The following is a 15,366-nucleotide window of genomic DNA, read 5'->3' on the forward strand; positions in this document are numbered from 1 at the left end:
CTTCTGCACAACCCCAGCTTCAAGAGACCTGGAGAGAAGCTAAAGAACTGGACCTAACTCTGGGGCTCCACACCACAGCTCCTGTGATGTCATCATCTGTGACACTTGGTGGTGCAGCTGTTGGAGGCACGCCCTTATGTAAAGATGACCTTGGTCCTTTTCCCAAATACCCATTGCACCAGAGAATGTCCCCATTCCAGATGACAAAGCACTGTAGATAGCATGTCCTGGTGTTCGCCTGACCAACGGGACGTGTGTGGGAAGTTGTCTGGGAATGGGCTTTGGGGAGCAGACTCTCCCACTGACACAATCCAGACTGCATGTTGTGCAGGTGTGGGTAATATCTGGAGCTGTCACAGCGATGTGGGACCCTGAAGGCACATAGTGTTCCAGGAGCCTGGAAAATCTCCTCAGAACCCTGAAGCCTTAGATACTATGTGTGTGTGCAGGCCAGAGGGCCATGTTGGATGTGTTCAACATGTTCCAGTTTTATTGAGCACCCTAAGGTTTGGTGCTTGCAGAATTGGCTAGGATGTGGGCCAGCAACCTGAAGGGACCCACCTGTCTCTGCCTCCCCATCGCTGGAGCCACATTTCACACACTGGTCCTCATGCCTGCAGGCATTTTTCTGTGTTAACCGTGCCCCCCTTCTGACAGGATCTCACAGTGTAGTCTTCTCGGCTGGCCTGAATTCAAGCCTGGCCTTCAACTTGTTGTACAGCTTAGGATGACCCTGATCTCTTGCTCCTCTTGCCTCCACCTCCCAAGGGTTAGGATTACAGGCATTTCCTCCCATTCCCCATTTAAATGACCTGTGGGACATAGGGCCTCATGCACGCTAGGCAGGCATTATACCAAGGGATCCACAGCCCCTTAGTAATGTATTTAAATTATTTAAGCTATTAATTTTTTTCAAGCTCAGGTTTGGGTTTTTTGTCTCCAGTGCAATTTGAAGCAATATGAAGCTATTCTGCCAAGAACAGACAGAAAACCACCCCACCAATCTTCTCAGAGGTGAAGTTTAAATAGAACACGGAGGAGTGAAGAGGGGCATGCAGGTGGGACGCCCAAGAGGGCAGTATGCGCACACAAACACGCCAATGTTGATTTGGGCCGCGCTCTATTTGAGTGGAACTAGGCATGGAGTAGGACACAGCAGGGTGGCATGAAGCCAGGGACGTGGGCGTGCCGACTTCAGGAGCCCCCACAGGGGCTGAGGGCAGCTGGATCTCAGCTAAGGATGTAGCTATATCTGGGTACCTTCTGGGGCCAAGAGGTCAGGGTAAGGCTGGTGAGGTGCCAATGGAAGCCAGGGGTCCAGGCAGAGCTGAGAGTTACTTGAAGGACACCCCATTTCCCAAGCCTCCAGCCACTGAAAGGAACTGAGATCACCGGCCCCACAGAAGGCAGAGTCCAAGGGACCAGGCCAAGGTCCTGTGGTCCTCTGGCACTAGACATGGGACGCAAAGTGGCGGAGCCTGGAACAGCTAAGAGCAAGCCAGGAAGGAAGGCGGGTCTGGGGCAGGTCCAGGTGAGGGTCTCTCTTAACTTCAGCTCCTGCAGCGAGTCCCTGACAGAATAAAGAAAAGCCAGGAGACAGAAGGAAGGAACCAGGACCTGGAGGCTATGAGAGCTGAGCTGAGAGTGACAGACGGGCAGAGGCGCGTCTGAGGAACATGATAGCCCTGTTCTCCTCCCCAGGAAGCCATGCCAGCTCAGGCCTCCGGAGAGGCTGCAAGGACACTTCATCAGGCTTCCAACACTGTAGGAACTTGAGGGCTGGGGTCAGCGAGAGATCATAAGTGCTGGGAATCTGGCTGGGGCAGCTCGGGGGGCTGCTCTGCGGCCTTCTTTTCAGGAGCAGCCACATCTTTCTGGTCACCTGCTGGAGCTGGGACAGGGACATCGTCTGCGGAGGAAATGGGAGAATGTCGTTAGACAACCCACGACTCCCAGGCAGACTCATTCAGATCCAAGGTCCAGGGTCCAGAGCCAGTACCTGCGTCTGCACGGAACTGCAGCTGTCCCTCGGGTTTGGAAGGGGGAGCATTCTGTTCTTGCTGTTGTTGCTTCCTTTGTTCCATCTGTAGGACAGCCTGCAGGACGTGGACGCAGAGACAAGAGGTTAGAGCCAACTGCTAAGTGTCTACTGTGCAGGGATTCACACTAGTTGGCATTGAGTTTTCTCCTGCTGTGGCTTAGGCATTCCCCTACTGAGCCCTTATCCTCCTGTCTGGCCTCATGAAAAATGGCTGCAGCAGCATAAACAGGCGTGGAATCCCTCACTCTTACTAACGATGCATAAATGTACCTACTATCACTAACGCGGGAGCTACAGGTCATCCCACCTGAAGACACCCCTCAGGATTCAGGAAAAGGCCACATGAAATGCAGATAAGGGGCCCGGGCTCCCCGATGGTCACCTGCTGCAGCTCTCTCTTCTGAGCCTCTAGGCGGTCCTGGGAGCGCCCCAGAGCCTCTGTCTCCTGGCTGAGGCGCTGGGCCTTGGCATTCAGCTCAGCCTCCCTGGCAGCAAGCTCCTCCTCAAAACGCCTCAGCTCCTCCTCTGTGTAGGCCGGATACATTTCCACTGTCTATAAGACACAGGCAGCTGATGAAGGGGGCAAGCCCAGCCTCACTGAGGTGGAAGGGTGAGAGGCTGGGGTGTATGTGACCTGACTGGGATGGAGTGTTGGATAAAAGACGAGAGAAGAGAACAGGGCACTAGAGATAGGGAATGGGGATAGGAGATCAGAAAACCAGAAGGAGGGACAGACAAACAGACCAGGAAGCAGCCAGAGGTGCTGAAGGAAAGGGTGGACTGGGAGATCAATACCTAGGCCAGAGAGTTCCCACATCCTCACCTTCCATCCTTCCCCGGTGTCCCCAAACTCCTTCCTCTGGGTAGATGCTAGGAACTCCTCCAGAGTCACAAGACGGTCCTGGTTGGTGTCCACCTGGAGAGCCAGGTCAAGGTTAGGGCTGTGCTGAGCCTGCTGCCCACTCCCCCCACAGCATGGCTTCGCTCACGTTCTTCATCACGTGCTCCCTCATACGCAGCCGCTCCTCCTCCATCTCTCTCATGTCATCCTCCTCGTTCTTCGGGTCATAAACCTTCTCCAGCTGCAGGGGGAAGGGAGAAGCATGAAGTGCTGAGAGGCCCAGGCAAGCCCCACTCCTGGAAACATCCTTCACCTCCCTGAGGACCTTGGGGCCTGATGCTACTAGTGACAGTTTTGTCCCCAGGGGCTGCTGGGAGTTGTAGTTTCCTCCTGCACTCTCACCGATGGGAATGAGAGGCTAAAGTATGTCTAGCCCAGAAAGCTTCCGGCACACTCACCTCCTTGGTAAAGAGAGCTTCCAGTTCTTGCTCATCTAGGACACCATCGCTGTTGATGTCTGGGAGAAAAGAGATATTAGGGGACAGAGGTTTGGACGAGTCTGGTCTCCAAGGAAAAAGCTGATGAAGGAATTGTGGGTAGATGTGAGGTCTCTCAGCAGAGAACAGAATGGTGGCCTGTTGCTGTAAGAACCAGTTCTGGCTGGGTGAATTAGAGGCAGGCAGATCTCTTGAGTTCAAGTCCAGCCTGGTCTACAGAGTTCCAGGACAGTCAGGGCTACACAGAGAAAGCCTGTCTCAAAACCAAGCCAAAAACTATTGTGCAGCAAACAGGGGCTTAAGAAGAGTCCAGGGGCCCCATGACCTCTGCCTCTTTGAGAACCAGGTCCATGCCAACTCCAGTGGCCAGGGAGGTCCATGTATCATGGACTACTACTGCCCTTGTTTGTCAGTTTGTCCCTCAAGATGATGCCAGGCTTAGACCCACTTCTGTCTCCTTTTACGAACCAGCCCCCAGCACTTGCCATGCACAGGGCTCCAGGGTTTGGCGCTTGGCCGATGGTCTAGAACAGTCCAGACAGATTCTGTTTACCCTTCACGGTGACCACTCCTAAGCAGAGCCAGCAGTACCACCCACACCCACCACCTCTGCTCTAGTCCTTCTGGTGCAACGTGGATGACAGCCAGAAAGCCCATTGTCCCGCGTGCGAGTTTCTCTCGTGCAGCAAGGATACACCCGGCGTTTGGAATCCCTTGTTCTTGTTCTTCTAACAACACTGAAGATAGAACCTAGGGCTTTGTGCAGGCTAGCTAAGCACCCTGCGCACAGCAGGATCGCCACCCTGCACCCTCACTTTTCCCCCACTTTTCTGTACGTCCTATCTGGAACTGTCTTCTAGCTCAGCAGCCACTGGTCCTGTGACCAGAGCTTCAGTGACACCCAGTTCCCCGGCACAGTGTTTACTCAGGGGGCCTGGAGCCAGAATCACAGACAGGACGCACAGTGGCAGATACTGATATGGAATCCAGGGGTTGCGAGGAGGGGTGAACTAGGAGCTGTTTGGTGGTCATGAGGTCTAATGTTTTTATTTTTCCGAGACAGGGTTTCTCTGTGTAGCCCTGGTTATCCTGGAACTAGCTCTGTAGACCAAGCTGGCCTCAGACTCAGAAATTTACTGCCACTGCTTCCAGAAGGCTGGGATTATAAGGCGTGTGCCACCACTTAAAGGCTTTAATTGTTTGTTTTCTTTACTTTTACAAGATAGGGTTTCTCAGTGTAAGTCTGACTGTCCTAGACTGGAACTCACTCTATAGATCAGGCTGGCCTTGAACTCAGAGATCCTGCCTCAGCCTCAGCCTCCTCCTTGCTGGGATTAAAGGTGTGTGCCACCACTACCAGGTTTTTTTTTTAGATTAGGGCTCCTACACCTCAGACTGATTTCCAAACTGCCAAGTGGGTGAGGGTGACCATGAACTCCTTATCTCCTCCCAGATCTGCAGGGAGCTCAGGGATCAAAAAGTGCACTTCCTTGTACTTAGCTCAAAGTTCCAGATTTGCAAGATTAAAGTTTATCTTGGAATAGCTGCAGAGCTGAGCACTCTGCCCTGGGCTGGAGTCAAAGGTCAGTGCTTGCTCCACATTGTGAGGTTCCATTTCTGGCAACAAACTGAGCCAAATCCACCACCTGCTACAGAAATTCACTTAGAAACTACTGCTGAGGGCATCTGAGCCTTTGCCATCTCCCAGCTCACCCCATTCCCAGCAGCATACCTTTGTCTTCCTTAATAAGTTTCTTTTTTTTATTTATTTATTATGTATACAATATTCTGTCTGTGTGTATGCCTGCAGGCCAGAAGAGGCCACCAGACCCCCATTTCTCCAGCAATAAGTTTCTTTATAAATTAAAAAAAAATTAATTGGGGCTGGAGAGATGGCTCAGTGGTTAAGAGCACTGACTGCTCTTCTAGAGGACCTGGGTTCAATTCCCAGCACCCATATGGCAGCTTACAACTGTCTGTAACTCCAAGATCCAGCACCCTCACACAGAAATACATATAGGCTAAAACACCAGTAAAATAATTTAAAAAAATTAATTATGTGTATGTGTCTGCATGTGGGTACGCGCACATGGGCGCAGGCACCTTCAGGGCCCACGGTATCAGATGCCCAGGGGCTGGCGTGTCTGCTGGATGTGGTGCTTTGTGTGCTCTTGTGGGGACGAGGATGCAAGCATGCACAGCACAGCTCCGGAGGCAGAGGAAACCACATGTCTGTCCTTGTTTTCTTCCAGAGAGGGCCTCTCATTGCCTGGACCTGCAAGTGGGCAGGCTAGCTGGCCTAGGAGCTCGGAGGGACCTGCCTATCTCTGCCTCCCCTTCACCAGCACTGGTTATAGGCAGACACCACCTCACCTGGCTTATGCGGGTTCTGGGCTTCCGAACTCAGTCCCTTATACTTGCAAGGCAAGGGATTTTCTAACTGAACCATACCCCTATTCCCTACATTAAAAAAAAAATTATAATTTGGGTATAGTGCTACTTGCCTTTAATCCCAGCACTCGGGAGGCAGAGACAGGCAGATCTCTGTGAGTTCGAGGCCAGCCTGGTCTACAAGAGCTAGTTCCAGGACAGGCTCCAAAGCCACAGAGAAACCCTGTCTCGAAAAACTAAAGGGGTGGGCGGAGAATGCAGAGGAAAAGAAAGAATGATGAGGAGAAAGACTTGGCCCTCTTCCATGTTAGACCCCAGGCTTAACAACAGGGAGGGGCAAAGTCTTTGGCCAGTCAGGATATGAAGGAGGCCTGGTAAGGCTCACAGAGCCCCATGGAAAGGTAGACTTCCCATGGCATTTAGAGGACCGTCAGGACTTCTCATGTCAGCCTGGTTCTGAACACCCTCCCCACCTTACCATGCAGTATGAAGAAGGTCTTGGGGTTGAATCTGTTGGGGTCCAATCCATCTAGCTCCTCCCATACCTCCTTCAACTGGGCTTGGCTGCCCTGTGGAGAAGAACAGCAGGAGCTTGTGACCAATGAATTTGAGAGCCATTTAGGTCAGATAGTGCTATGGGCCCAGCTAGAACTACAATTCCCAGCAACCATTGGAGCAGCTTTATATAGGTAGATGAACTTTTTGCCTCAAAGCCTCTTGGGAGTTGTAGTTCTACATCTGCATTTTTTTCCTTTTTTTTTCTGCTTAGGAATTGGGTGTGGTAAAGTATACGCGGGGTTCTTACTGGGACATTGACTTTGGGGTGTTCTCGGTGTCTGCGCTGTTGCTCTTGTAGCTTCCTCTCTGCCTCCTTCCGCTGCTCCTCTCCCAGAGACTCCAGGTAACGCCTTCTCTCATGTTCCTTGAGCATCTCATAGCGTTTGAATTCTTCATGATGGGCAGCGTCATACTGGGCGAGGTCTCGGGTGGCCTGTGGAGAGACAAGAGGGTCATGCTCTTCCTGCCTCTCAGAAACCTGGCATGACTTCGGTTTCTTGGTTCTCATGGTTGGTCCAACCCACAGCAACCCCTGGGCTGCTTTCCCAAAGTGATGATGTTCATGTAGTAGCAGCCTGGATGTGACTCTTCCACGTCCTCCCCAGCTCAGCACCAGTAATGAACAGGGGACGGCATGTGTGGTGGGCTTACTAGGGAAAGGAGCCAGCCTGCAGTCTCAGCACTTGGAGACTGAGGCAGGAGGATGGCAAATTCTAAGCCAGCCTGGGGCTACATATAAAGACACTGGCTCAAAACAAATCTTTTTTTTTTTTTTTTTTTGGTTTTTCGAGACGGGGTGTGGGTGTCCTAGGACTAGCTCTGTAGATCAGGCTGCCCCTGAACCCACAGAGATCTGCCTTCCTCTGTCTCCAAGTGCTGGGATTAGGCGTGTGCCACCATCTCCTGGCTAAAGCACATCTTATAAGACTAGAATCTATGCTTTCTCAAGCTACTAAGTTTGTAATAGGTCACCGTTGCGGCAAGCAGAAACCGACACAGATACTGTGAGGACAGATGCACTCCAGGTGGCTCTGCACCAAGGGACAGCTGTCGGCGCCAGCTACACCAGGAGGAAGTCTTATGGCATCTAGTGGATGAGCCCGGGACGCTGCTGAGCACCTTACGATGCTGAGAACAGATTCCATCAGGAGCCTAGTCCCCTGCTTTCACGTGGAGAACCAGGAGGGCGTGGAGCGCCGACCCAGACCCACAGCTCGACCCAGTTCCCCCTTCTCCCCACCGAGCATCCCGTACCGTCTGGATCAGCAGCTCCAGGTCCCGAGCCTCAAATGTGTGCTGGTTCTGAGGGTCCAGGTGTTCAAACTGCTTGAGGAGGTTCAGGTGGTCCACCTGCAAGTCTGGGTAAGGGAAGATCAGACAAAACAACACCCACCATGGCTTCTCTGTCAGAACCCCTGGGTCGGGGCAGGAGTGCAAAGGGCAAAGTCACAGAGGGCCAAGGAGGATGGCACATGGGCCTGGGACAGTGTCTGGGACGTGTCGGAGGTGAGCCCTCCACTGACTCTGATGCTTCAAATAACAAAAACCACGAGGACAGCCACGCCAGTCCAGGCTGGTCACTGCAGCCTGGTGCCACGCTTCGTGACCGGCTCCCGTTAGTTTGCTGCTGTGAGAGTGGGCACGTCTCATCCAGCTCGCGAGTCCTCAGCAAGCTGCTACCGAGCCTCGGCAGCAAGTGCCTTCCTGGCTGAGCCATTTGCCGAGCCCCAAACCACCTATTTAAAGCATACGTGCAGTTTGATGGCTTTAGTGCGTTCAAAGGTGCATACGAGCGCCACCACCAGTACTTTTAGGACACTGCTATCATGCCCAGTTCCTCAGCCAGCGGCGCCTTTTCCCTCTCCACCACTGGCAGCTGCGCATCCCCATCCCATCTCTGTGGACTTGCTCTTGGGAACATTTCGTGTGCCCTCTATGTCTGGCTTCCTACAGCACCCTATTTCTGCTGTTCTGCCTGCCAGCTTCTCTTACCTTTCTTAGGGCTAAGTTCCACGGTGTGGATCATGTCTTACTTATCTACCCCACAGCTGGTGGACATTGCCTTTAGCACATGTGTGTACAGGTGCATATCACAGAATTCATGTGAAGGTCAGAGGTCAACTATGTGGCGTGGTTGTCTCCTTCCCAGCATGTGATTCCAGGGTTCAAACTCAGGTCATCAGGCTTGGGGGCATGCGCCTTTACCCATCGCACAGGCCCTTATTATAGCTCAATAAAGATATTTAAAAGAAAAAGCAGCAATATGTAGTGGCCTACACTAGTACTCAAGAGGTAGATGAAGGATCAAGAGTCCAAGGCCATCCTTGGCTACATAGTAAGTATGAGGCTAGCCTGGCTGCATGAGACCCTGTCTCAGCAAGGCAAGCTCGCACTGGGTGGTGGGGGCGCCAGGCAGAGACAGGGAGATCTCTGTGAGTTCAAGGCCAGCCTGGTCTACAGAGTGAGTTCCAGGAAAGGCTCCCCACCCAGGACACAGCCATCCACCCACACTCACTGGGTTCCTGCTGTGCATCCATCTTGGCCTTGAGTAGCATCCGCAGCCTAGACACCTCCTGCCGCTTGAGCTCGTCCAGCTTGGTGCGCACGTGGTGGCTGACGAAGTCTAGCTCCCGGCTCAGCTTTCCACTCTTCCAGGAGAGGGAAGGGGGTACCCCAGTCAGGCTGGTGCCGGGAGGGAGTATGCTGGGTAGCCCCCCTCTATACCCTAGACACTCAAACCCCCAAAGCTCCATTATGCTCTTGTCTTCCTTTATCGCAGGCTGCCCTGGTACCTGGAAGCCCACATGACCAGGATGCAGCCTGAGCTCGGCAGAGAGGCCCTGCTCACCTCAGACCCAACAGTACTGCCTGGGAGTACCCACGAGTATGTCAGTCCTCAACCAGAGGATAATGAGTTCTGCCTTCCAATATTCACAGGTGGTACATCCCCCTTAAAGAGCATCTCCAGGCGTCACCTCTGCCCTCACAGAGCACCGAGCCCGTTGCTCTCTCTGGGCCTGACATGTCTGATATCACCTGGACTCTGTATTCCTCCACCAGAGCTGACCCTGGCCTCGCCTGCTTACAGGGCAGGGCTTGCCAGGATCCCTGCTAGGTACAAGCCTGCAGCACTACCTGCCCATCATCCCCAAGGGAACCGCCAGTAAACACCTGAAGACCAAGAAGGCGTCTTTTGCAACCCAGATCTGTTGTCTGGGATGCTCAAGACTGCCAACTTGACAAGATCTAGACTTATCTGGAGTTCAAACAGACAGGGTAGCTAAGGTGGGAGAACACGCCCTAAGTGGCCATGGCACTATCCCACGAGCTGGGCTCCAGAGCTGAATAAAAAGCAGGAGGGTTTGCTTTGCCTGCAGGTACAATACAGCACTGACCCATCCTCCTGACCCATGCCTGTCTGTGACGGATGGCATCTAAACTGTGGAAAGGGCAGTACTTCCTGACCTTACTTTTGTCAAGTACTTTGATACAGCCACGCGAAACTAGCTAAGACAGAAGTCAATTAGATGAGGCAGAAAAGAACTCAAGGGCACCAGGGCTACCTCCATGGTAAACTGAGGTTCCATAGCTTGTGAGTGGCACAGCTGAGGACTCATCTCTATGCTTTAACACATCTTTGGGGTCCCCACATTCCTTCCCAGCTGTGGCCCCGAGAATTCCCTTGAGCACATCCTCCCCCATAGCCTATGCCTAGAGCACCTTGATGTCCTCGGCGTTGGCAGCTTGCAGCTTCTCCCGGAAATGCCCGTCTGTCTCCAGCACATTAATAACCTCCTGGAGGTACCGGTGGTAGTACAGGCCTGTGTCCTGAGGGGCAAGGGCAAGGGCAGACATAGCGACACCTGCCTATCCTTCTAAGTTGCAGCTGATGTACCCGCCACACACAACCGGAGGCTGGCTTTAGTGGCTGAGGACTCCAGAACCAGCCAGTCCAGTTCCAACCTCCTGAGAGGTGCTATGGTGCACAAGATACGAAGACCACATGGGGAGCTGAAGAGATGACTAAGGGGGGAAATGCTTTCTGTGAGCATGAGGACCTGAGTTAAAAGAGTCAGGCAACTGGGCAATAGTGGCACACACCTTTAATCCCTGTACTCGGGAGGCAGAGGCAGGTGGATCTCTGTGAGTTGGAGGCCAGCCTGGTCTACAAGAGCTAGTTCCAGGACAGCTAGGGCTCTTACACAGAGAAACCCTGTCTCAAAAAAAACAAAAAGAGGGGGCTGGAGAGATGGCTCAGTGGTTAAGAGCATTGCCTGCTCTTCCAAAGGTCCTGAGTTCAATTCCCAGCAACCACACGGTGGGTCACAACCATCTGTAAAGAAGTCTGGCGCCCTCTTCTGGCCTTCAGGCATACACACAGACAGAATATTGTATACATAATAAATAAATAAATATTAAAAAAAAAAGAAAGAAAAAAAACAAAACAAAAAGAACAACAAAAAGGAATGGCCAATAACTGGCAATTTAAGTTTTTTGTTTTTCTGTTTTTGTTTAGTTTGGTTTGGTTTTTCGAGACAGGGTTTCTCTGTGTAACATTTCTGACTGTCCAGAGCTCACGCTATAGACCAGGTTGTCCTTAAACTCACAGAGATCCGCCTGCCTCTGCCTTCCGTGTGTGTGTGTGTGTGTGTGTGTGTGTGTGTGTGTCAGTATGAGTGGAAATTAGAGAACACCTTGCAGCACTGATTCTCTCCTGTCAGCATTCAGGGCCTAGGGATTAGACACAGCCAGACTTGGTAAGATAGTACCTTTAACCCATTGAGCAACTTATTGGCCCACCATGTTTTTGGCAAACAGTTGTGGAATTAAATCTATGGATCTTGATGGTAGAAATGGTTCGTGTCTATTACAGTCTAGACAGTGAGTTTATTAACCTTTGGATATTTTATACTGAGCTGCTATCTTAATTCTGTCTCTGGTCATTTACAGTTGGTTTTTCTTTTTTTTTTTTTGGTTTTTCGAGACAGGGTTTCTCTGTGGCTTTGGAGCCTGTCCTGGAACTAGCTCTGTAGACCAGGCTGGTCTCGAACTCACAGAGATCCGCCTGCCTCTGCCTCCCGAGTGCTGGGATTAAAGGCGTGCGCCACCATCGCCCGGCTGGTTTTTCTTCAGACGAGTCTACGACAGTCAAATGCCATCTAACCGGTGCCTGAAAGTCATTGTGAGTGGAACCCACTTCAGCTGTAAGTAGTCAGATCAACTCACACTAACCTAACCTAAACACGCCAACACTGAAATCTAAATGGTCTTAGGGTCTCAACTCATCATGTGGGAACGTTAAGCAGCCCAGGCAGGTTTGGGGGTCACTGCAGATAAGAGCCCTCCTTCATAGTCAGCTTTACACATCCTTAACATTTAAAACAGTGTGTGAAGGGGAGGGTGGAGACAGCGGGGCTTTGCTGAGGACCAGTAAGGGAAGCCACTTCCTCCTAGTCTAAAGAATAGAATCTGGCCGGGCAGTGGTGGCACACGCCTTTAATCCCAAGATTCGGGAGGCAGAGGCTGGCGGATCTCTGGGAGTTTGAGGCCAGCCTGGTCTACAAGAGCTAGTTCCAGGACAGGCACCAAAGCTACAGAGAAACCGTGTCTCAAAAAAAACAAAAAGAATAGAATAGAATCTGGACGCCAGGCGGTGGTGGCTCACACCTTTAATCCCAGCACTTGGGAGGCAGAGGCAGGGGGATCTCTGTGAGTTTGAGACCAGCCTGGTCTACAAGAGCTAGTTCCAGGACAGTCTCCAAAAAACCACAGAGAAACCCTGTCTTGAAAAAGAAAGAAAGAAAAAAAAAGAATAGAATCTGGATTCATCCTAAACAGCCTAAAACATTGTATATTATTGTCCCTCCTTTAAGAATCCATTCAAGCCGGGCGGTGGTGGCGCACACCTTTAATCCCAGCACTTGGGAGGCAGAGGCAGGCGGATCTCTGTGAGTTCGAGACCAGCCTGGTCTACAAGAGCTAGTTCCAGGACAGGCTCCAAAAAACCACAGAGAAACCCTGTCTCGAAAAACCAAAAAAAAAAAAAAAAAAAAAAAAGAATCCATTCAAGCCGGGCGGTGGTGGCACATGCCTTTAATCCCAGCACTCTGGAGGCAGAGGTAGGCGGAACCTCAGGTATACTGTGGGTTCAGGGCCAGCCTGGCCCATGTAAGACTGCCTCAAGAAAAACAAGACCAGGTGTGGAGGTGCACACTTTTAATCCCAGCACTCTGGAGGCAGAGGCAGGCGGCTCTCTGAGTTAGAGGCCAGCCTGGTCTACAGAGTGAGTTGTAGGGCTACACAGAGGAACCTGTCTTGGGAGGAGGGGGAAGAGTCAGTCATATGAACGCGGATTCCCCTGACACGCCCGGGTTAGGAGTTAGGGCCATCTTCTAAGCAGGGGCACATTTTTAGGCCAGCAGCCCTCCCTAGGTGCAGCTGGTGGCAGATCTTCGCTGCTGAACCTCCACTTTTCAGATGCTCGCTCAGAAGCACAGCATCTACCCCCCCCCCTTCTCTGGGTATCCGCAGAGCTCCGCTCAAGACCCTCTCTCCCGCACTTCAGCTGCAGTGACCATCACCCAGCCCGTGTGTTCTCTTCCATCCCACCTCAGAAATCCTGGCTTTCTCTCCTTCCACCATCTTCCACCAACTTGACTGCCCTGTTATTTTTCTCTGAAACTCTAACAAAAGGGTACTCAAGCTTCAAGATTTCAGAGGACAGTATTAACACCTGAGAGGAGGCCATGCCGCGCAGGAGCTTGGAACCACCTGTCTCAGGAGGCAGCACCAGCTCACACTGCCAGGGAGAGCGCTAGGAAGAACTAGGTCAAAAACCAGGTACCTGGGCTTTGAAAGTTCCAACTCTCCTAAGAGCAAAAGTTTCACAGGGTTCAAAAGACATTTGTTGGAGCCAATCAGCAGTCCCCTTGTTCTTTTCTCATTTAAACTACACCTCCCATGAGCTCTTTGAAGCAGGAATGCCGCTGCTAGGTAGTAGGATCCAATTGCCTATGGTGCTACTGGGAAATGTAGTCTTTTTTGGTTTTCTACATTTCTCATTAAAGGAGGATCTTAAGATCAGAAAGAGGGGTTTAGGTGAGGGAATGACACAGGTTTTCATTTGAGATCTCTCTTGACTTCCATATCTTAATGACCAGGGGCTCTCAGTACTGCTGCAAAGGAAGGCAGGCAAACCACAAGCCTTGCGTCTTCAGCGGGATCCCTGGAGTTTTCGCTAGGGCCTTGGGGATGGCAAGCACTGCACCATACAAACACGCCGGAGCACAGGGCAGGGCTACTCACCGGGCTCTCGGTGGCCTGGTTTTCCTCCGGATGGGGTGCCGCGCGGTCCAGGGGCACAGCCAGCACAGCGGACAGCATCAGTAGGGGTGGTAGGAGAAAGAAAGGGGCCCCGCGAAGCACAGAGGTAGGCATCGTGGCTGGTCTGTGATGAGAGACGGAGGAATGGCTTTTTGTTGTTTTGCTACGGTTTTTTGAGAACTGGTTGGTTTTGAATTCTTGATCCGCCTGCCTCTCCCTCCCAAGCGACTTGTAGACGCGCATTACTACCCCGGCTAAGGCTGTCCCAACCCCGAATCCGGATAGGCAAACGAGTAGCACGCCTCAGTGTCATCTCCATTTGCAAAAATTAAGACTCCAAGCGTTTCGTCACCTGGAACCCAGGATGTCAGGCCTCCAGCCTCCTTTTCCTACAGCGCAGTCCGTAGACATTCATCCCGGTTCCCTCAAAGCAGGGAATCCTACCCTGGACCGAGATCCCAGGCCCCTAGGCTTCCCTTCTCACCGGCCTAGCGAGACCCGAAACCCTGAATACCGCGAGCTGCAGCCCTCCGCCCTCCGCTACCGAACGCCCCTCACCTCTCCTAGCGCGGAAGGCGTTTTCCCACGCTGGGACCTCCGCCGGGTTTTTGGTGATTTCCCTCCTAAGTCACTCCCACTTGTCCACACGCAGAGGACCCGCCCCCAGGATACTGATTGGTCCACGCTGGCTTCGAGCTTCCGCCCGCGTTTTCAGCCCCGCCTCTTTCCGATGAAGTTCCCTTACTTTCGAAAATTTCTGCTTTCTTGGAAGCTTACATTCTTCAACGTGACATTTCCTGCGTCGTTTTCAAATAAAAGTCAAAGCCCTGCATGCGGGTGGGGGTGGGAAGGGCAACTTTTGCAGACATCTTGCCGCTGTGTCTCCTGGGAATTGTAGTTTTCTCATTTATTTTCGCTTCACAAGTTCCTGCAAGTTTAGTGGCATGCAACTGCATAGTATATTATCATTATCTTTTAGACAAGGTCTCACTATGTAACCCTAGCTGGAACTCTGTGTAGACCAGGCCGGCCCAAGCGCTGACCCCCAAGCGCTGAAATTAAAATACCACGACTCCCAGCCGCCCCTCCCCCCTTTTTGAGAAATGGTTTTATACATCCCAAACTGACCTCGAAGAGATAGGAGCGCTTATAGAGAAGGAATGTTTTGATTTCCCTGCCCTCTTATCTCCACTTCCCCAGTGCTGAAATTACAGGCGTTAGACACTAGGCCTTGACCCTATCAATTTCTTAAATGCTCTATATGTAGAAGTGTATTATATTGCTAGGTAGATACTCTTGGGTCCCTTTAAGGAACGTTGGCTTGTGGTTCCAATTCAGAACCCCCAGAACAAGGGATCTGTCTGCTTCAGTGGCCTGGAGGCATTATTCTGTTGGACATGGACCGTGAGGGGCCAAGAAGAGGGCAAGTCCCTGTGGGAATCTCCTTTTCCGAGAGTGTCCAGCTGTGTTTAGAGTTCTAGCATCTCGGCAAGACCATGAGATCTTCAAGCTGGCGCTAGGGAGGGGTGGGCACCCCTGGGATTCCAGACAAGTGAAGATTGAGGGTTTGGGACTTGTGACTATAAGCCCCGAGTCCCAATACTTAGAAGCAGGACAAGCCTTCCTTACTTGGTAGAAAGGTGGATTTTTGTGTTCCCAATAGTGCTTAAAGCTCGACACAGGCAGCTTAGTCTCAGGTGGGAACTGGGATTCGG

The 15,366-nt window shown here is 51.9% G+C and overlaps 1 protein-coding gene across 2 annotated transcripts; it reads right to left on the minus strand.

The window, feature by feature from the left end:
* Window positions 1-1,003: 1,003 nt before the first annotated feature.
* On the minus strand, window positions 1,004-14,341 carry Nucb1 (nucleobindin 1). Of its 2 annotated transcripts, none has more exons than XM_057761091.1 (13): window positions 14,210-14,341; window positions 13,634-13,775; window positions 10,049-10,156; window positions 8,844-8,976; window positions 7,583-7,686; window positions 6,576-6,761; window positions 6,249-6,339; window positions 3,341-3,399; window positions 3,031-3,123; window positions 2,865-2,957; window positions 2,424-2,594; window positions 2,000-2,096; window positions 1,004-1,909 (listed from the first exon to the last, which is right to left on the minus strand). In XM_057761091.1, the coding sequence occupies exons 2-13, from the start codon at window positions 13,763-13,765 to the stop codon at window positions 1,797-1,799; spliced, it is 1,380 nt and encodes a 459-aa protein (XP_057617074.1). In that variant the 5' UTR covers window positions 13,766-13,775; window positions 14,210-14,341; the 3' UTR covers window positions 1,004-1,796. The 2 variants fall into 2 exon arrangements, with proteins under 2 accessions (XP_057617074.1, XP_057617073.1); XM_057761090.1 differs by lacking the exon at window positions 14,210-14,341 and adding an exon at window positions 14,004-14,160.
* Between the last annotated feature and the right edge of the window lie 1,025 nt (window positions 14,342-15,366).

This window comes from Chionomys nivalis (genome assembly GCF_950005125.1).
Source record: "Chionomys nivalis chromosome 23 unlocalized genomic scaffold, mChiNiv1.1 SUPER_23_unloc_1, whole genome shotgun sequence".
In the NCBI taxonomy this organism is placed as follows: domain Eukaryota; kingdom Metazoa; phylum Chordata; class Mammalia; order Rodentia; family Cricetidae; genus Chionomys; species Chionomys nivalis.

Bases quoted from the DNA above. Each gene is read 5' to 3' on its own strand.
- Nucb1 (XM_057761090.1), bottom strand. From the start codon at position 14,062: ATGTCTACGGACTGCGCTGTAGGAAAAGGAGGCTGGAGGCCTGACATC. The intron at 7,687-8,843 runs GTGAGTGTGGGT...TCCCTTACCCAG, and splicing joins GGATGCACAGCAGGAACCCA to ACTTGCAGGTGGACCACCTG. The intron at 6,762-7,582 runs GTACGGGATGCT...GTCTCTCCACAG, and splicing joins TGGAGCTGCTGATCCAGACG to GCCACCCGAGACCTCGCCCA.